Genomic DNA, 26,436 nt, shown 5'->3' with positions numbered 1-26,436 from the left:
CGGAATTATTTCCTGGCCCTCATAAGGGCCTAAATTATAGCATTGCATGAATTTCTTTAAAAATGTCCCCGAATGCCAAGCAACAGTGAGAACAATTTTCTCTGAGGGCTCTTTCGAAGCGACAAAGTTTAATTTCCTTTCTAGTGTCCTTTCTCTTTTGTTTACCTCAAGTGGTTCTATGCTTCAAGTGTTAAAGTAAGAACCCAGAAAGAAAACTACCTTTCTTTATTAAATGTATATGTATATATATATTAATTACTAACAAACTCTACTATAACCGCTTAGTCAGGTCACTGGTGTCACCGCTCCTGCCTCCACGTTGCGGGACCGGTAACCTGGGAGAAGAAAGACCCTCTGCCAGGGCTAAATGGAGCGAACATGGAATTTGATAATCTCCCCCAATTGAGCCTCGACGCCCATGTTCAAAAATAAATGATACTGACCATGACACATCACAGTCCAAAAGACTGCAGACTGAGGACAGGAATTCTAATCTTTCCTTATTTTCCACTCCTTGTCAAACAAATTCATGAGTACGCTCTCTCCATTTCTGATACAGAAATACTTGGAAAGCTCATCAGGTTCGCCTAAAATGGTGAAAAGACTTATATCCGAAGATTTACTAATAGAAAGTGAGAATCGTAAGCAATCAGAGACTCTGCTGAACCTCTCAACCTTTGGTAGTATTCCCATGCAAGTTGCCCCACATGCAACACTAAATACCTCCAAAGAGATAATTGCTGAATGGGACTTCATTATTGTCACAGAAGATGAACTGGTCCAAGAGTAAAAAAAAACAAAGTGACACAAGCTAAGCGAATTATGATTAGAAAAGAATGGTCAGCTTGTTTCCACGCGGAACATCATTCTAACGTTTGATCATTCACACCAAATTTACCATCGAGTGTTAAAGCCGGCTATCTCAATTGCAAGATCCTACATTCTTAATCCCATCAGGTGTTATAAGTGCGAAAGGTTTGGGCACCCTCAGCCCATCTGTCGAGGGGATTAAGTATTTCTGAACTGTGGGTCAAAATCCCACACACAAACAGAATGTGATGCTGAAACATTACATTGTCCGAAGTGTCAAAGCCAACACCCCGCTTGTTCATGCCCCTGTGAACTATGGAAAACAATGAAAAATATTCAAATATACAAAGTAGAGCGGAAAGTTACTTACCAGGAGGCAAAGAAGCAAATTATGCTTTACTACACCAAAATATACCTATACAACAACAGCAAAGAAATTCCAGTCAGCAGCCACTCAAACTGACGTGTCAGTTTCCCCAACCATGTCTATGGCAGGTTGGGCCAGAGAAATACTCTCAACCTCACAGCAATCTACTAAGAAACAACATGCTATAGAGCGTGCCAACAACACACCAATTACAGTACCGCCAACTACATCGTAGTCTTCCTCAAAAAACAGTAAAAACTAAAACAGCAGTCCCAATTCAGAAAACCCGGCCAGATTTAACAAATGTGGATAAAAACATCAACCCGGATGAGCCAATCTTAGACTGTACGCAGAGACGATATGGACACAGGACGACCTATCTTCTCGAAAAAAGAAAGAATAAAATTAGAGAGGAGAGACGAAAACAGACTGGACCTAAAAGACAAATTGAATCAAACCCAACTGCTAAAAACAAATAATGGATCACATCGTACAGTGGAACTGTAGAGTCCTACATAGCAACATTGATGATATCTGTGACCTAGTCCAACAGTATAGTCCGGTAAGCATATGTTTGCAAGAAACTAATTTACCTCCGCAAGTAATTCCAAAAATCAAGAACTATACTATATCAGCATAATAGAAATAACAATAACACTTGGCGTGGAGGTGTGTGGCATTCTTATAAGCTCAAGAATCTGTACTAACGCATTTCACTGCAGGCCTCAGAAGTATTTGCAATACGTGTCTCCTTAGGAATCATGCTAACAATAGTTTCAGTCTACCTATCACCACTAAAGAATATACTTGTAATGACTTAGAACTTCTGCTGCAGATCCCTGCTCCCTTTTGTTTATTAAGGGATTTTAATGTACACCACCCACTCCGGGACTTCCCACATACAGACGAGAAAAAATTCTGGAATTGCAGCTTTACAAATATAATCTAACACTGTTGAAGATGCTCACATTCATTTCGCTACTAGAACAACTACAGCTATAGAATTAACAATCTGCTCTCCAACGGTGTATCCACTCATCCACTAAACAGTGACCATTATCCGATAATTTGTGAAATCCAAAAAACTGGAATCCCTCAGGCAAATAATACCCGCTTAAAATGGAAATTTTCCAAGGCTGTTTGGAAATTGTTTGCTTCTAATATCTCATTCGACGTTGAAATTATCAGACATCAATCCATCGATGATGCCACACAACACATCAAACTCAGATTCTAAATGCCACAACCAAGGAGATACCCAAAATCCGTACTCGTTCTTTTAAACATGCCAATTTGTAGTGGAGTGATGCGTACCAACTTGCCAAAAAAGAGAAAAACCGGGCATGGAACCTGTTTCGAAAATACAAAACAACGGAGAACCTTATAAATTTCAAAAAAAAACTTAAAGCAAAAGCAAGATTTGTAAGGAAAAACGCTAAAAACGATTCTTGGATCCAGTTTGCCTCTACTATAACGAAGAATACCAATAGCAGAATAATCTGGAATAAAATAATAATAATAAAAAGAATTGTAGATTTCTACCAGTATCCTCTACAATACTGAAATGGGCAAGACTTATCATCTACAGTTGAAATACGAGTAGTTCTGGCAGAAAAATTTGCACAAATCTCAGATATGCATACGATCCTTTCAGTAACATAAAACAAAGACTGATAAATGCAAATTAAATTTCAACACAAGATTAACACTCCCATGTAATCAATCCTTTAAACTTTTGGAGCTATAGGACGCTCTGAACAAATCAATAAATGGGGAATCAGGTCCTAATGGGATTCATTACCTCATGTAGACAAAAAAGCATTAAATTCCCTAACTCTGAATAGGATCTTCTCCGGAAGCCACTATCCTCACACCTGGTGACATTCAACAGTGCTGGCTTTTCTTTAATCTAGAAAAGATCAGAGGAATCCATGCAACTATAGACCAATATCGCTTACCACTTGCTTGGGCAAGACATTAGAATAGATGGTACAAAATAGACTTGTATGGTACATAGAGTCAAATTCAGTCAACAGTTGTAATCAATACGGCTTCCGCAAAAAACGGTTCACATTAGGCCTAATAGTAAAATGCCATACGAAGTGTAACATATTGAGTGTAAAGGAACATCTCATCGTTGTGCCTAGATATTGAAAAAGAATTTGATACCACCTGGCGCTATGGTATTCTACAAGACCTGTATGCCATAGGACTCAAAGGTCGACTCCCAATGAAAATAGAGTTCAAGTGAATTATCGTAATGCTTTTTCAGAATCTCATATCCAAAGAGAAGGTGTACCTCAAGGATCGGTACTCAGTGCTACTCACTTTGCTCTTGGAATAAACAATTTAGCGCACAACATTTTGGGTAACATGGACATCTATCTTTATGCTGACGACCTTGCAATATCTTGCTATTCACAGAATATGAGTTCCATTGAAAGACAACTGCAACTTGCAATAAACAAAATAGTGTTAGGTACTTCGCGTAATGGTTATTTTCTATCAACTAAAACTACAGTCATTCACTTTTGTAAAAAAAAAAAACGTCAGCTACATCCAGAACTCCAATTTTCACTGGGAAATCAACCGATACCAATCACCAGCAATAACCTAATTCTTGGGCATGACGTGTGACACCAAACTGACATTTCAGAAACATATCTACAAACAGGAACTGTCTGTATAAAAAAAACTGAATTTACTTAGTCATATCATCTATGACATGGTGAGCTGATCGTTATACTCTACTCCATCTATACCGAGCTTTAATGAGATCTCGATTAGATTGTGGTGCTCCAGTTTATGACTCTGCTCGAAAGACAGTACAACATAGTACGCTCAGGATTGCTCTTGGAGCATTCAGGACTTCGCCAGTCCATAGACTATATATATATATATATATATATATATATTAAGGATAATATAAAGAGCCATATATATAATATATATATATAATATATATATATATATATATATTAAGGATAATATAAAGAGCCATTGGAATAAGTAAATCAATCCAATAATAATACCATCAGGGATCTAAGAAAACGCAAAAAAATATATATATATTATCGCATTTTACCGACAATCTAGATGACTTCAACTGGATTTATTAGGGCAATCCGAGGACGTAGGAGAAACTATTTCTTATCTATACCACTATTTTTCGCCTTTATGGAGATCAGGTTCTATTATTCCTACTCCTTTACTTTTTCTTCTTACTATCTGCATGTTTTCTCTATGCGTTAATTTAATTATTTATTTATTTTTACCGTATCCATCACATAGGGGGCACCACATATTATTTTGACGACTATTACATTATGTCCTAGATACGGTCAATATGTAGTATTTATTATTATTATTATTAGCCATATGGTGCAAGGAAGCCTGTGGCTTTTGCTGCACCAGCCAAAAACAAAAAAAAAAAAAAAAAAAAATTCTGAGTTACCCCTGAGAGAGAGAGAGAAGAGGGAGGGGGTCAGAAATAGAAGGGAATCACCAAGAAAGAGAAGAATGATGATATCCAGCTCAGGACCCTGGGTGCGCCAAGCCCATACTCACCAGATGTGAGCCCCTAGGGGTAAATATATATTTAATCTTATTGTAATCATTAAATTACGTTCTCTGTCGGGTCAACGATGATTAATATATGCTTACATTTATATTTTACTTATATTTCTTACCTTTGATTCTAATATTTCTAAATTTTTTAACTTTTATTATCTTCTTTCGATTTATTTATATTCGATTTACATCCGGCCTATTCTGGTTTATATTTGGTTAGATTTAAATTACTTAGCATATATTGATCATCACAGAAACAAAGAACTTCTTGTCGTTTTTTGCCTTCATTCTGGGTGGTTGGCCCCAGTTGAAGTCATCTAGATTGTCGGTAAAAAGCGATAATATATATATATATATATTATTTATTTATTTATTTTTTTTTTTTTGCGTTTTCTTAGATCCCTGATGGTATTATTATCGGATTGATTTACTTATTCCAATGGCTCTTTATATTATCCTTAATATTCTATAGACATTATGGGTGTATTGCATGATTGCTTGCAACTGCATTGACTCATAAATATTATTTACATATTAGTTACAGTTATTGTCGTTTTAGCTTTCTTTCTTTATTTTTTATCAATAATTATATATATATATATATATATATATATACACACACCAATGAACCTCCACTCCACCTTCTAAGAAGCATGCAGTAATTATAAATATATATATATATACCAATGAACCTCCACTCCACCTTCTAAGAAGCATGCTGCTCCTCAACTATGCGGTCAAAATAAATAACCTCCCATCTCATCCTATCTGGTCACACTTCTACGATCCTCAATGGGTAAATCCTTTTAGAAATAAACCTCATGAAAACAAACCTGCAAGAATCCGCCTACAAGAACTAATTCAGCAGTGGAATATGCATTTGACTAATCCTCATCAAGACAGAAATCTTGCAACATACATGGATAGCGTGTATACCTTCATGTGATGATTACTTCCAATGTTGGGGGAAACATTCCCTGAATAATCAAACTTTTCAGAAACTACATGCAACCCACTCCTTGGCTAATGCACAAACTCTGCAAATTGATGCTGACGGTTCCAAAAGTGACACAGCTGTGGAAGGTACAGTGGTTCTATCAACATCAACAGTCTCTGTCTCATTACCTCAGGAACGCAGTATTTTCAATGCAGATCTATGTGCCATTAAGATGGGCTTGACCATGATTGCGAATAACTCCACTCAGAAGACTATAACCTATACATGCTCTTTGAGAGCTGTGACAGCCCTCCATAGCAATTCTCGCTCTCCACATCCATTTATAAATCAAATAACAACTCAGATACCGGATCTTCATAAAAATAGGCAGAACGTCAGTTTCTGTTGGATCCCAGGGCACACAGGAATACCAAGAAATGAGCATGCAGATAAAGCAGGCGGAAATTCCGCGACAATGAAAATATCTGGATTCCTTACACAGACTATAAACTAATCATACGCCGAATATGAGAGTGAAAAATTAACAGAAATTAGCATAACCAGTTAAATAACACGTTACGAAATATAAAGAAGAAACCACAGTTGTGTAAATCTAGTTACCGCTCGAACAGACAAGAAGAGGTTGTACATTCCAGAGCACGTATTGAACATACCCACCTTACGCATCTCTATTTATTGCAAGCAAATAATCCCGCACTATGCTTGCACTCTGATTCACCACTAACTGTGAAACATATTCTTATAGAGTTCGATCATTATCAGTCTGCCAGATTTACATCATTCCGTTCCCCCTGTAACTTGAATGAATCTCTTCAACCAAGACATTATTGGAAACAAGTCGAATTTATCTGAATTTTTCCACTATCTAAAACAGATTAATATATATCTGTTTTAGATAGTGGAAAACAGCGGATAGCACACCAGTATATATATATATATATATATATATCTGATAATTAAAATAAATATGATATTTAAATAAAATCATCAGCCAGTAGTACGGCAATAATGCAGAGCGAAATGAAACGCAAAATAATATAAATAAACAAACAGGGAAGGGAAAGTAGAGATAATAGGACAAAAAGGTAGTCGATAATCCCCTATATAATTTAGTCAATTAAGTCATTAAACCCAATTAATAAAAAACGATATAAATTTAAATAATGCCAATTATAAATAATTTAGCGGTACCGCCCTTGAAGGTACCAGTTCCAAAAGACGTGAAATATCACCAAAAAGGGTTAAAGACATTACCAAAAAATTGACCACGAGGCCAATAATGGTCATGGAATCGCTGCATTTCAATCGTCATACAAATCATCGCAAAGGCAGAAATATCGAAGAACCAAACCACCCCTCCATTCTCCGATAGATCAACCAATGCAGAGGATTTGCATGGCGGTGGTCCTTATGCAGCGAAAAATAATCTATAGAACAGACAGCACTCTTGATCAGAGCCACACCACTGACATGATGCAAGCTTAACCAGCTTATATAATAAAAAGGAAAAGAATAGATGGCGGCACAGGTGCTGCTTATTTAGCATATCAACCCACTACTACCACTAATTTATATTATGTGAGGTAAAAGTTAGGTAAAAGTAATAAAAATAAATAAATATGGCTATGTAGCTATCATTAGAGGCAGCAAATGCACATCCTCCACATGATGCCTAATTATATCTGATAATTAAAATAAATATGATATTTAAATAAAATCATCAGCCAGTAGTACGGCAATAATGCAGAGCGAAATGAAACGCAAAATAATATAAATAAACAAACAGGGAAGGGAAAGTAGTGGGTTGTTATGCTAAATAAGCAGCACCTGTGCCGCCATCTATTCTTTTCCTTTTTATTATATAAGCTGGTTAAGCTTGCATCATGTCAGTGGTGTGGCTCTGATCAAGAGTGCTGTCTGTTCTATAGATTATTTTTCGCTGCATAAGGACCACCGCCATGCAAATCCTCTGCATTGGTTGATCTATCTGAGAATGGAGGGGTGGTTTGGTTCTTCGATATTTCTGCCTTTGCGATGATTTGTATGACGATTGAAATGCAGCGATTCCATGACCATTATTGGCCTCGTGGTCCTCTGTCGATATGGGGCATGATGGTCAGTCTATTATTTTGATATTTTAGTTTTTTGGTAGTGTCTTTAACCCTTTTTGGTGATATTTCACGTCTTTTGGAACTGGTACCTTCAAGGGCGGTACCGCTAAATTATTTATAATTGGCATTATTTAAATTTATATCGTTTTTTATTAATTGGGTTTAATGACTTAATTGACTAAATTATATAGGGGATTATCGACTACCTTTTTGTCCTATTATCTCTACTTTCCCTTCCCTGTTTGTTTATTTTATATTATTTTGCGTTTCATTTCGCTCTGCATTATTGCCGTACTACTGGCTGATGATTTTATTCAAATATCATATTTATTTTAATTATCAGATATAATTAGGCATCATGTGGAGGATGTGCATTTGCTGCCTCTAATGATAGCTACATAGCCATATTTATTTATTTTTATTACTTTTACCTAACTTTTACCTCACATAATATATATATATATATATATATATATATATATATATACTGGTGTGAAAAACCTAAGGACCAACACTCTTCTAAAGGTTACAACCACAAAATCTTTACTTAAGGCACTCTTTACCGATGAGTAGATTCAGTCTCAGCAGCGATTCAGGACGTCAGCTAATCTGGCGAGAGGTTGGCACACGGTATCTCCCCGCAAACATCACTGAAAGGGATCTATATTGTTCTCGTCTGGGGAGGCGTTATCTTGGATGAAAATAAACAACTACAGATACTGTAAGGCGGTACTCTAACCTGTGCACGCTACTGTACTGAGGGAATCCTTCCCCATGTGGTTCCGTTCCGAGGTGCCATTGGTCCCGAGTTCGTGTTAATGGATGACAACGCCACACTCCATCGCACTGCAGCTGTGATATACTTTTGGAAAGTGAGGACATTGTTCGTATGGATTGGCCTGCCCGTTTCCAACGATCTAAATCCCATCGAACACATATGGGAGGCTGTGTGGAGACGCCTAGCGGCAGGTCCACCCACCAGAAATATAATGTTCATCAGCTGAAGATGGCGCTGACAAAGGAACGGATGATGTTACCACAACAGGCGGTGCAAAGCCTGCATCGACATTAGGGGTAGCCATATCTTCTACTGAGGACCACCTCTTCCCTTTTTTCCATCTTTGGCACTGATGCATCTGTATCATGGCAGCCAGTGCTATATTGCCATTTTTGAATACAGTCTCTCTGTACCGTTTTGTTTCCGTTGTTGTTTCCTTCGTCATTTTTGTACCTCACGAGGTTCCTTTGGTGTGCCTTTCCCATATCCAAGCCACTCTTTTGTGAAGCTACAGGTGAAAACCTGACTGGTCCTTAAATTTTGCATGACAGTGTATTAAATGATTATGAAATGTTGTACTAACCTTATGTGCAGTCTGCAATCATGTTGGAAACCATGATTTTCTCTTCTTTGAAAGAAGTCTCTGAAGACAGGTAGAATCAGTTGTTGTGAATGTTTAGAGCATAGATAATTCCAGGAAGAACTGAACAAACTATTAGAGGGGATGAATGGGCTGGTGCTGTGGAAATCTGATGGAATCTCTCTCTATATATATAATACTAATATATATATATATATATATTAGTAATGGCCGCATGGTGCAAGAAAGCCTATGGCTTATGCTGCACCAGCCAAAAAAAAAAAAAAAAAATCCGAACAAAACAATGATAAAAACAAAACAAAAAAAATAATAATAAATTTAAAAAAAAGGAAATTAAACCTATTATCCTATGCGCTTCCCTTCTTAAAAGTTTTGTGTAATAGTCGCCATTAACATTACAAAATGTATATTCGCCCACTGTTTTGCTCGTTATGCATCCACAAACCATCTTCCAGTGGACACTTTACTGTTGATTTAATGAAGTCAGGCTTCGTTAGATCACCGCGGAATGTGTCATTTACCTATCTGATCAGTGAAGATTAAATTTGGGTTCATCAGAGAACATTGCAGATTCCCATTGCTCAATTTTCCAATTAGCATATTCTTTAGCTGAGGTTAGTCGTGTTCTTGCTCATGGATTTTGTCAGTAAGGGCTTCTTCCGAGATCGATATGCTTTCAAACCATTCATCCCATGTCTTCATCTGACAATTTTATCACTTGCATTTACTCAAGTATCTTCCTTCTACGTGGAGTTTAGGTCCGTGGATCATGCACAACGATCATGGATGCATAAACGATTTTAACTCTGTCCTGTGCCAAAGTACTTTTCCGTTTCAGATTTTCTTTGGACAACGCCGTTCTCACATTTCTTTGACTGATTACAACCAACTTTTGCAGCTAATATGACGACTAGAAAAGCTCTCTTTAACACGACCAATAACTTTAACAACTTTTCTTTCTTGAAATTAACCAAGTGTAGGCCATATTCAGCACGCTATGAAACTGGGATTGCGAAGTGGTCACCAACACGGTAGGTTGGGAGACCTAGGTCTGGTGGTGGAAGAGCTTCTTAAAAGCTAACGAGAGCAATCACAACCTCACACAGTGAAGGTTATTATCTACAGCGAAGGCAAGGGGAATCTATCCTGTTACTTTTTTCTTTTCCCAAGAAAACCAATGATGAGCAGTTAAAGAAGAATTAGAGTAACTGGCAATTCTGGGATCAACAATGCATATAGGCAATGTGATTTGAGGCCCGGCAGGGAAAGTAGCAATGATTTCCAGGCCATTAGCAAGCGAAATCCCTATTTTGGAACTGGAACATGGAATGTACGCACTATGCTACAGAATGGAAAACTAGAGAATGTTAAAAGAGGAATAAACTAGATGTTTTTGGATTGGCTGAAACCCGTTGGAAAGATGCAGGAGAATTCCTCAGCGGAGAATATAAAATAATACATTCAGAAAGTGATAAAGGTCAGGGGGGCGTTGCAATTATTACGTCAAAACGTTTTTTATCGTGCTTGACAGATGTGGAAACAATCAGTAATAGGATAATAATGACCCGTCCTGCAGCAGCTCCAGTTGATATTGTGATAATACAAGTTTACACCCCTACATCAAACAGCAATGAAGATACAGTAGAAGAGATCTATAAACAATTGGAAGAACTTCTGAGAAAAAACAAAATCAAATGATGATATAATGGGAGACTGGAATGCAGTTGTGGGAGAAAAAAGAGAAGGAAATATTGTTGGAGATTTCGGGCTAGGAGCAAGAAATTTGAAGGACAACGACTAATTGATTTCTGTAGTCAATAAAGATTTGTAGTAGCCAACATTTGGTTTCAGGCGCTACTACGACGTAGGTATACGTGGAAAAATCCTGGATATTCTCGTAGATATCAGTTAGACTACATTCTGTGAAACAAAGATATCGCAATCAGGTAAAAAAGCCATGTCTTTTCCAGGAGCAGATGTGGTCAGTGACCATTCAATGGTGAAAATGATAACAGAACTAAAGCTACAGAAAATTAAGGGAAAGAAAATAAATAATAAATGGAACCTAGAAAAACTAAAGAATGAAGAAATAAGAATACTGTTCCAGAATACTACAAACAGCTATAATGAGATAAATAAGGAAGGTATGATAAATAATATTGACCAGATGTGAAATAACATTAAAGAAACTATAAACAAAGCAGCTCATACATTTCTGGGAAATGGAAACAAGGCGAAAAGAAAACCATGGATAACAGAAGACATCCTTCAAATGACGGATCAAAGAAGAATCTTCAAAAATATGAAAACAAAAGATTGAAAAAATAATTACCGTGCTCTCAAGAATGAAATTAATAGAGAATGCAGAAAAGCAAAAGATAAATGCTGGATAGAACAATGCCAAGAAATCGAAACCTTAATGCAGTATGGACGAACAGATAGGACCTACAAGAAAATTACAGAAATAACAAGAAAATATAATGTAATTCGCTCCAGAGCAATCAGGAATGAAAAGCATAATGCAATTCTCGATGCAAAAGAACAAGAGACATGGAGAAAGTATATAGAGGATTTATACATGGAACCATGTATTTACACTTGAAATATGATGAGGAAGGAGAACCACAAAATTTAAAACAAGATCAAATATTAAAAGGAGAATTTGAGCTAGCTTTAAAGTTACGTCCTAACAACAAAGCTCCTGATGTAGATAATATTACAGCAGAATTAATAAAGAACAGTGGAGATCAAGTCAAGCAATCACTAATTGAATTGATTGTGAAAGCATGTAATGAAGGAAAATGGCCAGAAGAAAATTGTACAACTGTCATGGTACCAATACCAAAAAAATCTTCACCAACCAAATGCAAAGACTACAGAACCACAGCCTCATATCACATGCATCAAAAATTCTCTTAAAAATCATGAAAATACGAATAGAATCCTTCATCGAACGCTTTTTAGAGGATACACGATATGGGTTCAGAAAGAACTTATCTACAAGAGAAGCAATAGGAACTTTAAGATTCTTAGGCGAAAGAATGATAAACAATGGTAGGAATCTGTATGTGTGCTTTATTGACTATGCAAAAGCATTTTACATGGTAATTTGGAATGAACTTTTTCCTCTACTAGAAAACATGTGATGTCCACGAAGATTAATTAGGCTAATATTTGACTTGTATAAAAGAAAAAAGGCTATCATCAGTTTAAACGGAGAATTGACAGAAACAGCAAAAATAGGGAGAGGGTAAGGCAAGGATGCCAGGGTTATTTAATATATTTGCAGAATTAATAGTGAAAGAAGTATTTGATGGTAAAAGTTAGGTATAAAGATAGGCGAAAGAACACTTAGCACAATCAGGTTTGCAGATGATCAGGTAATCCTTGCAGGTAGCCCAAGAATGTTATCCAATATGCTAAAACAGTTAACTAAGAAAGTGAAGAAATGTGGAATGAAAATTAACACTAAAAAACAAAGATTATGATGATAAGTAAAAAGGCAAAACAATTTCACATTGAAACTGAAGGAGAAAAAAATAGAACAGGTAACAAAATTCAAATGTCTAGGACAGATTATAACACAAGATTCATCTTGCCACAGTGAAATCGGTTCAAGAATTGCGATGACAAAACAAGCATTTAGAGGTAAAATCTCTGTACTAAGTCAAAGAAACATGTCACTAGACTTAAGCAAAAGAATTATGAAAACATACATTTGGTAAATTGCTTTGCATTCAGCAGAGTCAAATTAATTCAAAACCAACTTGAAACAACTAGAGGCTTTTGAGAAGTGGTGTTGGCGAAGAATGGTGGACAGAAAAAATTAGTAATAACATAATTTTACAGCGTGGAGGAGAAGAAAGAGAATTGCTAAGAAGAATCAGAAGACAACGGCTACAATGGATCGGACACACCATGAGGCATAGAGGGATGTTACTGGATGTGCTGGAAGGCAAAATACCGAAAAACGAAAACAAGGAAGACCAAGAAACACCATAATAAATACAATTCTGAAGGAAACTGGGCTTCGAAGCTATGCAGAAGTGAAACACCTAACACAAGACCTGGAGAAATGGAAACAGCTCATCAAAGAGGCAAACCAGTCGATAGACTGGTACACTGAAGAAGAAGATGAAGGCCTACCGTTGCTGAATGAAAGTGCAGGCAGACAGCAGTAGGATGCTTATATAAACAAGATGATGCGTTGCACTCTAATATTACAAAAATTATTTTTCAATAGCACACTGCTTTTACGGGATGATTTAATCATATTTCCTATACAGGGAGTTATTTAAAAAATATTAAACTTTAAGAGAGTGATGCAATTTATTTTGTGGCTACTGCGTGTGCACACACACACACACACACACACACACACACACACACACACACACACATACATACAGATTGAGAGAGAAATTTACTTACCATAACCATACTTTCTTTATAAATATCACTTTGCGACAATCCAGATTTGATCATTGTACTGCAGAAACAAAAATGATAATATAAATGATTTCGTATAAACAATTTGCGTCAGTTAAACAAAACCAGTTGAAATTTATTGTCAGAATCGAATGACATCAGATATCACACTGAAATTACTAAACTTCCCATTTTGAGAAAAAAAAATATGTTCAGCACACCAATTAAATTTGTGGTTAAAGCAATTTAAATGAAATTATTTTTGTCTGAAACCAGCTTTACAACAATTTATATAAAATACAACAATTTATATAAAATACCATGAATAGAAATCTTATCAGAACTAAGAACACAAAATTCTGAAGGCACTTTTCGCCTTCACAGATTTGTGTCCGTGGTCAGTTCAAAATTTAAAAAGAAATGAGAATGCAAACTAAGTTAGGCAAACTAACGTTCATTAAAATGAAATTAACTTAGTTCATGTTAATTAACAGTCCTGTGCTCAGAAAGAGCTGTTTATTATAAGACTGTATATACAAATCTAAATGAATACGATATTTTGTTAAATATACTTCATAGTTGATTTACTATTTTTAAGAAATACCTCCGCACAGTTTCCTTAGGTATTTAAACAAGTTAATTCAAGTCAATTTAGGTATTTGTACAAGTTAAACAAGTATTCAAAAGTCCTGATGGTATTCACTTGCGCATTCTCTTCCAGAAGGATCACTTTGTAATTCGTGTAAGGATTTGAGGGTGGAGGGCGACTTTGTATTATTGAAATTAGTATTAACAGTAAAAAGTAATGCAGGGAAACCAAGTTGTTGCCCAACTGTATATACCGTTATAAAATAAGCTTATAAAATAATAAATAAAATAAGAGTGGTTATAAAATAAGTTTCTCTATTCAGGAGACCCCCTACGGTCAAAACGGTTAGAGATAGCGCTGTAAAAATCGGTGGGTATGTTAGATAGGGAATGGTGAAGCGATTTATAGAAGAAAAAAATTAGTTCAAATTTCCTCCATCAGGGGAGAAATTGGTACTGTAAACATGAGATGGAACACTTAACTTGGGATTAGATTTTAATATCAGAACTTGTGGAAATCTACACATATTGTTCTATGTGCTTTCCTTCACTTGAGATGCCATTCGGAAAACGGAGGCGCCTACGTAGCCAGGTGGGAAGGAGCAGCAGTAGCTAGAAAACGCTTCTTGGTTAGACCGGGATTCGAGCCCGTCACCACCAAATACGGAGGATGCGGATAGGTCAGGGAATAACCACCGGATATCCCGGAGCAATATACCCTTAGTTGCTAATGCTCCAAATAACAAACAAACAACAAGCACGCCCAACATAGATGCTCGGAAAACGGAAGACTGCGTGCGACACCGCGTAGCATCTCACTGGGGATGTTGGCTACATGCTGTTTAATGCTTGTTTTCAAATCGACAAGCGTCTGTATGGTAAACTCTGTCTTTCAGGTATTCTCATAACCAGAAATCAGAGGAATTGAGATATGAAAGTGTACCGGAAAAACTGTAAATATCCAGTTGTTTTTGCCCGGATCAGAAAAAAATTTTTAAACTACATAAATAAATAAAGCCAGTGGTATAAGCATTCTTTGCATTCGTATTGTTTATACCATATTTTGCATTTATCTGGAATTTTCAAGAAAATGGCATTTTCTCTTCAGCCTATACAATTAGAACAGCTAATTCTGCAGGTTGCTCAGAAATGGACATTTTCTTGTTTGTCTTTAGTTTTTGAAAGAGATTTTTGCATTGAACGACACAGTGTCATGAATATAGTGAAGAGCACCCTTTTATTCGCAGCATTTTCGTGAAATTTAGAAACTGTACCGGAAAAACTGGAAATATCCAGTTGTGTTTGCCCCGGATCAGAGAAAAATCTTAAATTTATAATTACAAAATATGGTATAAACAATACAAATGCAAGGAATGCTAGATACCACTTGCTGGATTTATTTATTTGGAATTTTCAAGAAAATGGCATTTTCAATTCAGCCTATAGAATTAGAAAAGTTAATTCTGTAGGTTGCTCAGGAATGGGAATTTTCTTGTTTCCTTTAGTTTTTGAAAGAGATTTTTCCATTAAACGACAGGGTGTGAAGAATATAGTCAGAAGCACTCTTTTATTTTCAGCATTTACGTGAAATTTAGCAACTGTACCGGAAAAACTGGAAATATCCAGTTGTTTTTGCCCGGATCAGAGAAAAATCTTAAACTTTATAATTACTCAATATGGTATAAATAATATGAATGGAAAGAATGCTAGATACCACTGGCTTTATTTATTTATCTCGAAATTTCAAGAAAATGGCGTTTTCCCCTCAGCCTACAGAATTAGAAAAGTTAATTCTATAGGTTGCTCAGAAATGGGCATTTTCTTGTTTCCCTTTAGATTTTGAAAGCGATTTTTACTTTAAATGACAGATAGTGAAGTGCTTTGTCAGGAATACTGTTTTATTTGCATCATTTGCTTGATAATTGCAAACTAGACTGGAAAAATCCAATTGTTTTTGCCCGGATCAGAGAAAAATCTTAAATTTATAATTACAAAATATGGTATAAACAATACGAATGCAAAGAATGCTAGATACCACTGGCTTTATTTATTTATTTGGAATTTTCAAGAAAATGGCATTTTCTACTCAGCCAGAATTTTCTACACAGAATTAGAAGTTAATTCTGTAGGTTGCTCAGGAATGGGCATTTTGTAGTTTCACTTTAGTTTTAGAAAGAGATTTTTCCTTTAAACGACAGGATGTGAAATTTATTTCACACCCTGTCGTTTAATGGAAAATGTGTTTTATTTTCAGCAGTTTAGTGAAATTTAGAAACTGTACCGGAAAAACTGGAAATATCCAGTTGTTTTTGCTCGGATCAGAGAAAAATCTTATACTTTATAATTACTCAATATGGTATAAATAATACGAATGGAAAGAATGTTAGATACCACTGACTTTATTTATATTTCCCGAATTTTCAAGAAAATGGCGTTTTCCCCTCAGTCTATATAAAATTAGAAAAGCTAATTCTGTAGGTTGCTCAGAAATGGGCAGTTTATAGTTTCCCTTTAGTTTTTGAAAGCGATTTTTGAATTAAACGATAGCAGCCGAAGAGTTTAGTTAGAAATAGCCTTTTATTCGCAGCATTTTCTTGAAATTTAGAAACCGTACCGGAAAAACTGAAAATATCCAGTTGTTTTTGCTCGGATGAGAAAAAAAAAATCTTAAACTATATAAATGCAAAATATGGTGTAAACAATACAAATGCAAGAAATGCTATAATACCACTGGCTTTATTTATTTATCTCGAATTTTCAAGAAAGGGGCGTGATCCCCTCAGCGTATAGAATTTGAAAAGTTAATTCGGTATGTTGCTCATAGAAATGGGCATTTTCTTGTTTCCCTTTAGTTTTTGAAAGCGGTTTTTACTTTAAATAACAGGAACTGAAGTGCTAAGTCAGGAATACTGTTTTATTTGCAGCATTTGCGTGATAATTGCTAACTAGACCGGAAAAAATTGGAAATATCCAGTTGTTTTTGCCCGGATCAGAAAAAATCTTAAACTATATAAATGCCAAATATGGTATAAACAATATAAATGCAAAGAATGCTATATACCACTGGCTTTATTTATTTATCTGGAATTTTCAAGAAAATGGCGTTTTCCCTACAGCCTATAGAATTAGACCAGTTAATTCTGAAGGTTGCTCAGAAATAGGCATTTTCTTGTTTGTCTTTAGTTTTTGAAAGAGATTTTTGCATTGAACGACACGGTATCATGAATATAGTGAAGATCACCCTTTTATTCCCAGCATTTTCGTGAAATTTAGAAACTGTACCGGAAAAACTGGAAATATCCAGTTGTTTTTGTTCCGGATCAGAGAAAAATCTTAAATTTATAATTACAAAATATGGTATAAACAACACGAATGCAAGGAATCCTAGATACCACTGGCTTTATTTATTTATTTGGAATTTTCAAGAAAATGGCATTTTCATCTCAGCCTATAGAATTAGAAAAGTTAATTCTGTATGTTGCTCAGGAATGGAAATTTTGTAGTTTCCCTTTAGTTTTAGAAAGAGATTTTTCCATTAAAGGACAGGGTGTGAAGAATATAGTCAGAAGCACTCTTTTATTTTCAGCATTTTCGTAAAATTTAGAAACTGTACCGGAAAAACTCAAAATATCCATTTGTTTTTGCCCGGATCAGAGAAAAATCTTAAACTTTATAATTACTCAATATGGTATAAATAATACGAGTGGAAAGAATGCTAGATACCACTGGCTTTAAATATTTATCTGGAATTTTCAAGAAAATGGCGTTTTCCCCTTAGCCTATAGAATTAGGAAAGTGAATTCTGTAGGTTGCTCAGAAATGGGCATTTTATAGTTTCCCTTCCATTTTTGAAAGAAATTTTTCCATTAAACGACAGGGTGTGAAAAATATAGTCAGGACCACTTTCATTTTCAGCATTTCGTGAAATTTAGAAACTGTACTGGAAAAACTGGAAATATGCGGTTGTTTTTGCCAAGGTCAGAAAAAAATCTTAAATTTTTATTATAAAATATGATATAAACAATATGAATTCAAGGGATGCTAGATACCACTGGTTTTAATTATTTATCTCGAATTTTCAAGAAAGTGGCGTTTTTCCCTCAACCTTTAGAATTAGAAAAGTTTATTCTGTAGGTTGCTCAGAAATGGGCATTTTCTAATTTCCCTTTCGTTTTTGAAAGAAATTTTTGAATTAAACGTCAGAGACTGAAGAGATTAGTCAGGAATACCCTTTTATTCGCAGAATTTTCATGAAATTTAGAAACTGTTCCGGAAAAACTGTAAATATCTGTTTGTTTTTGCCCGGGTCAGAGAAAAATCCTAAACTTTATAATTACAAAATGTGGTATTCAAAGTATTCAAAGTATTCTTGTGAGTTTAATGACGGTCACCAAGGTTTCCCTTATACCCGTCGAAGTTTAGGCAAGAGCGCCAAAGCCGGCATGAAAAAAAAAAAAAAAAAAGAGAGATTAAAAGTAAGAAAGAGCTCAAAAGGATAGGATCATGTAAATAGTGTAATGTATTGTGTCTTGTTCTGTTGTTATGAATGCCGGCACCTGGCTTTAGCAGCAGGGGGCTGAGAGCGAAGAGATGCTCCAACCCCCCACTCCCGTCCCTAGCCACGAGGAGGCAGCCAGGAACTACTATAAGGAAGCTACGTAGATTGAATAACTTTTTACTAGTTGGAAAGAAGTAAAGAAAAAGGAAGCGTTTTTAGAAGACATAAAGAGTAATAAAATATACAAAAGTTCGCATGAGAGCTGACAGTAAGAACCATGCAGATTAAAAGAGTAAGAAAACAGGCTAGGGGAGGAAGGGAACAAAAGGAAAAGAAATTTCAAATAAATTTCGAACCAACTCCCTGGGGAAACAAACAATAATCCACTTGCAAAAATATTATGGTCTACAGTAAACTCATTACCGAGACCAAAAACAAAATAAGTGTTAATCTATAACTAGTATTTAACAGCCCAGCTGAGGGAAACCAAAACTTGTGGCAACCCCCAGCCAGGAAAATAACAAAATCAAAATTATATACAAGATCACAATTGGGCAAGTCCAGCTAGGGAGACCAAGGACATCTATGGCCTCACCAAACCAGACAAACAAAAACAATTACCTATAAGTAGGACTCCCGCAAACAAAATTTACATTTACATCAATAATTTCAAACCAAGTCCTGGATGGCTATAATTTAGAATATTATGATGATTTGCTATGCAGACACAAAAATTCAATCAAAATATACAACATGTACATCAAAGCTGGAAACACCAAGTCCTGAATGGCCAAACGCCAGCGTAATTAATAAACCTAATTAAGTTATTTACATATTCTATAATTAGAAACAGTATCAACAGCAAACAAACCAAGTCCTGGATGGCCGTGACGAACTGTTGATAGAAAAGAAACTGCAGAGCAAATCAAAAGAATTAACAACCATAACTGGGGAGTCCAAAATTATCAAATCTAAAGAAATGACTTAATTTAAAATATATACATTAATTGAAGATCAAGACTAAAACTAAGAATAACATATATAAATAAGTTATACTGTGAACCCCAGGGAGAAGGCAAATATCTAAAACATAATATCTGAATATGATAAACTGTTTAACTTAGAACCAGGAAGACAAAGTATTTAAACTAGATTAAAACTAAACTTTTAACTGATTAAGAGTTACAACAAAGAGTAACATAAATCTTTATCAAATATTACCGTTAATAGAGGTGTTCAATGTATTCTAGTCAGTGCCAAACTGAGTCTTCGCCCTAGCAGCAGCCAAGGCAGCAAGGTAAACCGGACAACTATGATCACGGAAAGAATGGCTGGCATCTTTCTTTCTAGCCAAACAGTTTGCGCAAGCAACAGGAGCAGCAGAAGAAGGGCATAAGGAAGCCTGATGTCCCGTAAGGCCGCAATGTCCGCAAGAGGAGGTTTTCTGTCTGCAATAGCGGGCAATATGCCCGTATTGCAAACAGTTAACACAACGAGTAGTAATGAAGAAATCCTTTATGGTGTGGGAAGCACATTCAAAGTAGATACGGCCCGTAAGATCAAGAAAACATTTTCGCAGCCGAGGAGAAACATCTAAAACCCAATGAAGATTGTTTTTATTTATTGCCTTCATTTTGAAGCGCAATTTAATTTCATTATTGAATTCTGCTAAGGATACTTTTGAACTTAATAAATTTCTAGAAAAGATATCACTAAAAAGACCTTCTTCAGTGGCATCCTTAGGCACATCGTAAAGAACCATTGTTGGACTTCGTTTTCTGGGAAGAGAAGCTTTAAGATGTAGATCCCGTAATTTTGTACAATTTCGAAGAAGGTCAGCATCTTTAGAGGAAGCAGTTTCGATGGCAACACCACGATCTCTGATTGTTTTAATAGATTTAATTCTAATATTATCTGTTTTAAGTTCCTGACGTAAGGCAGAACGAACCTCCTCACTCACAACAAAGGGACAATTTTCATCAATCTTAACAAGGACGACATGTTTCTTTGAGTCTAAAGCAACAGGGTGCAAATTATCAACAACAGGAGTTTTAGAAATTGTTATAGGCTTCCTAAAAGGATCAGAGAAAGTTTCCTGTGAAGTGAAAAGAGAATTTAATTTTGCAGCTATAACTTCAACTTGTTCAGTTAAAGAATTTAATTTGGAATACAGAGCTGTTAGATGAGCATCACTGGCCGCAGAAGGACTGCCCTCAATAACTGGATTCTCTAAGGTAGTAAGTTTTTCATTAAGTTTTGAAAGTTGACAGTCTTTAGTAAGAACTAATTCTTTAAGACGCAATAATTCTTGCGAGTGATCCTGAAAGGAATTCAATTTTGTTTCCAAGGAAGAAATAATTGTGGTTTTAGAATCAAGTTGTGTAACTAGATCATTATTTTGGAGGGCAAGCTCATTACACTTAGCAAGCGAGGATTGTACTAACACACCAAGCTGTTTGACTTGATCGTCCTTCTGACTGCAAGATTCCGAAAGTTGCTTATTCTACAAGATGATCGTCTAAGGCATTAGCCACCACATCTATTATGTCATCAAAGTTACTAAATTGTTTCAACACGTGAGTAAGAATTTGTGGTTTTGGAATATATTTTCCCAGTGTAGAATTATATTGTTCCTTGGCAAACTCGTAACCCTTTTTAAGATTACCAGGAGTATCCAGATCAAATCGTCTGTCAGCAACAGAAGGAGAGGCCACCGCAGAGGAGGCATCAACAAAATGTGGTATAAATAATATGAAGCAAGCAATGCTAGATAACACTGGCTTTATTTATTTTTTCTTGAATTTTGAAGAAAATGGCATTTTCAACTCAGCCTATAGAATTAGAAAAGTTAATTCTGTAGGTTGCTCAGAAATGGGCATTTTCTAGTTTCCCTTTAGTTTTTGAAAGAGATATTTGCATTGAACGACACGGTGTCATGAATATAGTCAGAAGCACTCTTTTATTCGCAGCATTTTCGTGAAATTTAAAAACGCTACAGGAAAAACTGGAAATATCCAGTTGTTTTTGCCCGTATCAGAAAAAAATCTTAAACTATATAAATGCAAAATATGGTATAAACAATACGAATGCAAGGAATGCTAGATTCTACTGGCTTTATTTATTTATCTGGAATTTTGAAGAAAATGGCATTTTCAACTCAGCTTATAGAATTAGAAAAGTTAATTCTTTAGTTTGCTCAGGAATGGGCATTTTCTAGTTTTCCTTTAGTTTTTGAAAGCGGTTTTTACTTTAAACGGCAGGAACTGAAGAGTTTAGTCAGGAATACTGTTTTTATTTTTCGCAGCATTTGCGTGATAATTGCAAAATAGACCTGAAAAAAAACTCGAAAAGCCCAGTGGTTTTTGCCTGGATCAGAGAAAAATCTTAGAACTCTATAAATGCAAAATTTATTATAAACAACACGAGTGCAAGAAACTCTAGATGACAGTTGATTCATTTATTTTTCTGGAATTTTTCAAGAAAACGGCGTTTTCCATTCAACCTGTAAAATTACCAAAGTTAAATCTATAGGGTGATCGGAAATGTGGATTTTCTTGTTTCTCTTTAGTTATTGAAAACAATTTTGGTTTTACTCATGAGGAATGAGTGGAAGTGTCACGAAAACTCTTTGTAAATGAAACATTCAGTGCAAATAGCTTTGGAAGCGATCTTTGATACCGCTCTGTACTGTTCAACGTATTTTGCAAAAGTTAGTTCTTTAGGTTGCTCAGAAATTGGCATTTTCTGATTTCCCCTAAGATTTTGCAAGAAATTTCGGTGTTATTCGAAGCTGACTTAGTATCAAAGTCAGGAAATCTCCTTCGTTGCATGATATTTTGTAAATTTTACGAAAAGGGCATTTTCCGATCAACCTCTAGAATTAGACAAGTTAGTTCTTTAGGTTGCTCGGAAATATGAGTTTTGCTACTATTTCTGGTTCTCAAAGGTATTGCTGTCTTCAGATGTGTAGTCTACAACGACAGTGACACCACTGTTTCAAATTGCGGCGTTCGGCAACTTCCACGGTCTCGTAGCGTGTAGTTTAGGTATATAAGATTCGACGGAGTCTTGATATGTACACCTGCCGCCAATTCATTCAGCAACGCGGCTAGCCAGCTGGGCACGATTCGCTTCTCTCTCTCTCTGTCATAGCAGAGATAAGAAGAACAAAACTGAAGCCAACACGAACGCGACATTGCTGTTTTTTCAACCGTACAAATTTGTGAAGTTACCGGACGACTTTCTCGTGCAGCGGAAAGCTGCGGCTTACTTTCTGTGAGAGTTACGGTTTATTTTTACCGAAGTTCAAGTTGATCATTCTATTGACCTTCGCACTCGTATATATGAGGGGAGTGGTTCTTCGGAACGGAGTGAAGCGTAACGCACTGACACAGGTTGGGTAGAATGAGTGCGATGCACGGCCTGGCGTATCTGTGTTGTTTTGCGTTTCCTCTAGTGCTCCCCGTACCGTTCGCGAAGTAGTGCCTGTTGGTCTACACAGCTGACCCTGCACAGTGGCAACCCCGACCAGACTGGCGGGTACTGTGCTAACTGGGTTCAAATTTCCAATTAATGAGTTTGCTGCCATTTCGAATTCCTCACATTTGTGTGTGGAGAACGCGAGCTGGTTTCACGAACCGCCCCACAGAGTGAAACCAGGCCAACGATCGCGGGGACGAAGTCCCTGCGCCTGGCTTGACTCTAATCTGTTAAGTCGAAGAAACATGAAAGGTAAAGCGTAAGTGGGAGGTCGCCTGGCGGCCGCCAAGGAAAGACCACTACTTTCAATGTTTTTTCAAACTGCGTTAAAGGGGAGAGGAATTCCTCGGGTTAATCCCTTTGGGGAACGCTGTAAACATGCTGAATTCCATTGCTATCCAGTTCAGATTGGGAGTCAGGCAGTCAGTCACCTGCGAAAATGAACAGCGGGTGTCCTGAGGTTAGCACCGCGAGGACAGAAACCTCGCGGAAGCAAGAACGCAAAAGCTAGCCAGAAAAAGCCGCGAAAGCGGAATTATGCCGACCTCTTAGTTTTAAGACATTTAAGCTAAGAGGTGTCTAGAAGAGTCCTTGCAGGGGCTTCAGGGGACCGTGCGTAAATCGCGCGGTCGCCGATAAGGATATCCTCGCCTTTGGCTTTAAGACGTAAAGCTAGAGGTGGCAAGAAGACGTCTTGCCGGGATACTGGCTCTTGGTGGCCGAGCGTAGTAGTGACGCCACCCTCTGTTTCCCTTCATGAAATGCGGGGAATGAGCTGGACTAATGAAGAACAATCTGACCTTTGGCTTTACGAGGTAAAGCGACATGTGGCAAGAGAGGTCTTGCTGGGGTACAGGCGTAAGGCGGCTGATCGTAGTAGCGACGTTGCCTGTTAGCCATTTTATGCCGGATCCGTAGAGCAGGGTGAAGGCGAAAATCGCTTTAAGAATGGTTAATTATGACCTAGGATGACTACTCGTTGCGAAAATGCTCCTGCTCAGTAAGAAAGGAAAAGCAGGTTTAAATTCATGTGCTTGGTGAAGGGGATTATGACTGAACGCCTTTAGGTCAAGAATCCCATGTACTGCAATCGCTGCGTTAGTAATTCTGCTCAGTACGAGAGGAACGGCAGGTCTGGATGATTGATCCAGAGGGGTTATGACTGAACGCCTTTAGGTCAGAATCCTATCTACCGCAACGATGCCAATCCTGCCTTGCGAACTGGAAGGCCTTCCAAAGCAGGTCGTTGCCTTCGTACCTTCTGGGCACGAGGCAAATGGAAGGAGCCACCAGAACGAAATCATGGCAGCCGTTGAGACCATGCGGCTGCTGCTTTCATGGTCGTGCCGTTCAGGTGTGACGTGCAGGCAGACATCGTCTGAGGACGGTGATGATCTGGGAATCTTGCGGAGAAGAGCGGTGACTATACTGCACTCGGGGGAGCATTCCTTTGATCAGGGGGTTGCCCGGTCGGACAAATCCCCTTTATTTGGAGCATTTCCGTGCCCTCCTCCGATTGTCATATTCTCTGAAGAATATAACAAGGGGAGGAGGGCATGGAAATGCTCCAAATCTTTAGTGGGAGCATTTCTGTGCCCTCCTCCGATTGTTGTTGTATTCTCTACTTGAACTCAATGAGGGGAGATACCCTACTGCGGTGCTTCATCACTGAAGCAGAGTGATTTTTTCCAAGAGTACAAAGGACACGGAAATGCTCACTCCACGATAAGAATATTCCATTGTTATCGGGGAATGAGCATTTCTATGTCCCTCGTGCTCTGGGAAAAATCACTCTGCATCAGTGATGAATTCTAGCTGTTAAGCAGCATAACAAAACGCTCGCAGTTTCCTTTTTCCCGAATTAGGAGGAATATCACATGAGAATGTAAGTGGGGGCAGAGCCTCAGATGTGAAGAGAGCTGCGAGCAAAGGGAGAATGCGTCGACGTAATAACGTAAAGACACCATCCGTAACTTGTGGTTGAGAGAAGTTATGCAGTGATTATAAGATCGCAGTATGAAGACGAAAAGAAGTCATAGGGGATTCTCTAAGAAATTTGCACGCCGTCTGCGCAGACATTGTGAAGTTATGGCAGTTTTATTCACGGGCCATGAGTTTATCGAGAGAGAGGATGAAGTAGGCACTATGGAATTAGCCAGGATGGTTTTGGGGTCTTGTGGAAGCCAAGGTTTCCCATCTCCCCATTTCAGAAAATGTTTGGATTTTTGGTTGTTGCAGCTGTCTGAACCACATTACCGCGACAGAGCTGGGAATAGAAAACAAAGCTTATATACTTCTTTATGAGGATGAAGGTAGCCGTGTTAATATTTAAAATGGCAATCCAACAAGGAGGGGTGATTAGGGGTTCTTATTCAGTAAAAGTGCGCGGCTCCATTGATATTACATTTTTAATTAATTAAATAATTTTTTAATAAGCGGCAAAAAGATTCTACAAACAAAATAACGCAAATATTTTTATTTTTTTTTAAAGTATTGATTTATACGTTAGAATCGGGTTGTTGCTCTTTGACCCTTTTATCCATGTATTCCCACACACAAACGCAACGGGGGCGTAGTGTCAAGCACTTTTTACGGGGTCTGCATTAGCTCTTGATGTCTCTATCTGAAGGTCTAAACCATTCACTAAACTCTAAACGTGTTTGGTGAATCATTACCAGATATATAGAATAGAATAAAATCTTTAATCGCACTGTAAGAGATATACAATTAATCTCATCACGCCGTGGTGGTGGTGCCAGCGGTTTACAAACATTATAACATTGAGCACACCGACTTTTCAAAAATATTATTACCAAATTAAAGAATTGTTCACTATATTGATCTAAGGTGCGTGCCTTAGGGATTTTAGTCTTTTATTATCTAATTAAAAACATGAGTAAACATTATTGATCAATTAGATAATATGAAGAGTTAATTCACAAATGTATCACAAGACAATCTCAAGACCTTCATCTCAGACTGTCTTGCAATGCGCAGATTCATATTTGTAAATTATGTACGTTTGTGGAATCAGAGATCAGCGTAAATGGTATCAACTACATTTAAATACATTGAAACAATACAATCTATTTAGTAAACAAAACATGCCTAACAACAAAAGTTATGAGAAAAATAATCGTTTCCCGAGTCTGGCTACACCGATCACAATTTGAAAGAAAAAAGAAAGTGCTCCACCCTCAATCTTTGCTACACGAAATTCCAACCTACCTACCCTTTTTCCTTACATA

The 26,436-nt window shown here is 36.9% G+C and overlaps 1 protein-coding gene across 1 annotated transcript in view; it reads right to left on the bottom strand.

Moving 5' to 3' along the window:
* The window catches only part of LOC150076589 (uncharacterized), a 66,090-nt gene that overhangs the window by 7,049 nt on the left and 32,605 nt on the right, over positions 1 to 26,436 (bottom strand). Inside the window, exon 4 of the mRNA XM_090388014.1 lies at positions 13,627 to 13,684. Coding sequence (XP_090244140.1) covers positions 13,677 to 13,684 — 8 coding nt within the window. The 3' untranslated portion in view covers positions 13,627 to 13,676. The remainder of the gene's footprint in view (positions 1 to 13,626; positions 13,685 to 26,436) is intronic.

The sequence above is a fragment of the Mastigoproctus giganteus genome, chromosome 13 (genome assembly GCF_048544385.1).
Source record: "Mastigoproctus giganteus isolate SK-2022 chromosome 13, ASM4854438v1, whole genome shotgun sequence".
Classification (NCBI taxonomy): domain Eukaryota; kingdom Metazoa; phylum Arthropoda; class Arachnida; order Uropygi; family Thelyphonidae; genus Mastigoproctus; species Mastigoproctus giganteus.
This window is presented reverse-complemented; position numbering and strand designations above follow the sequence as displayed.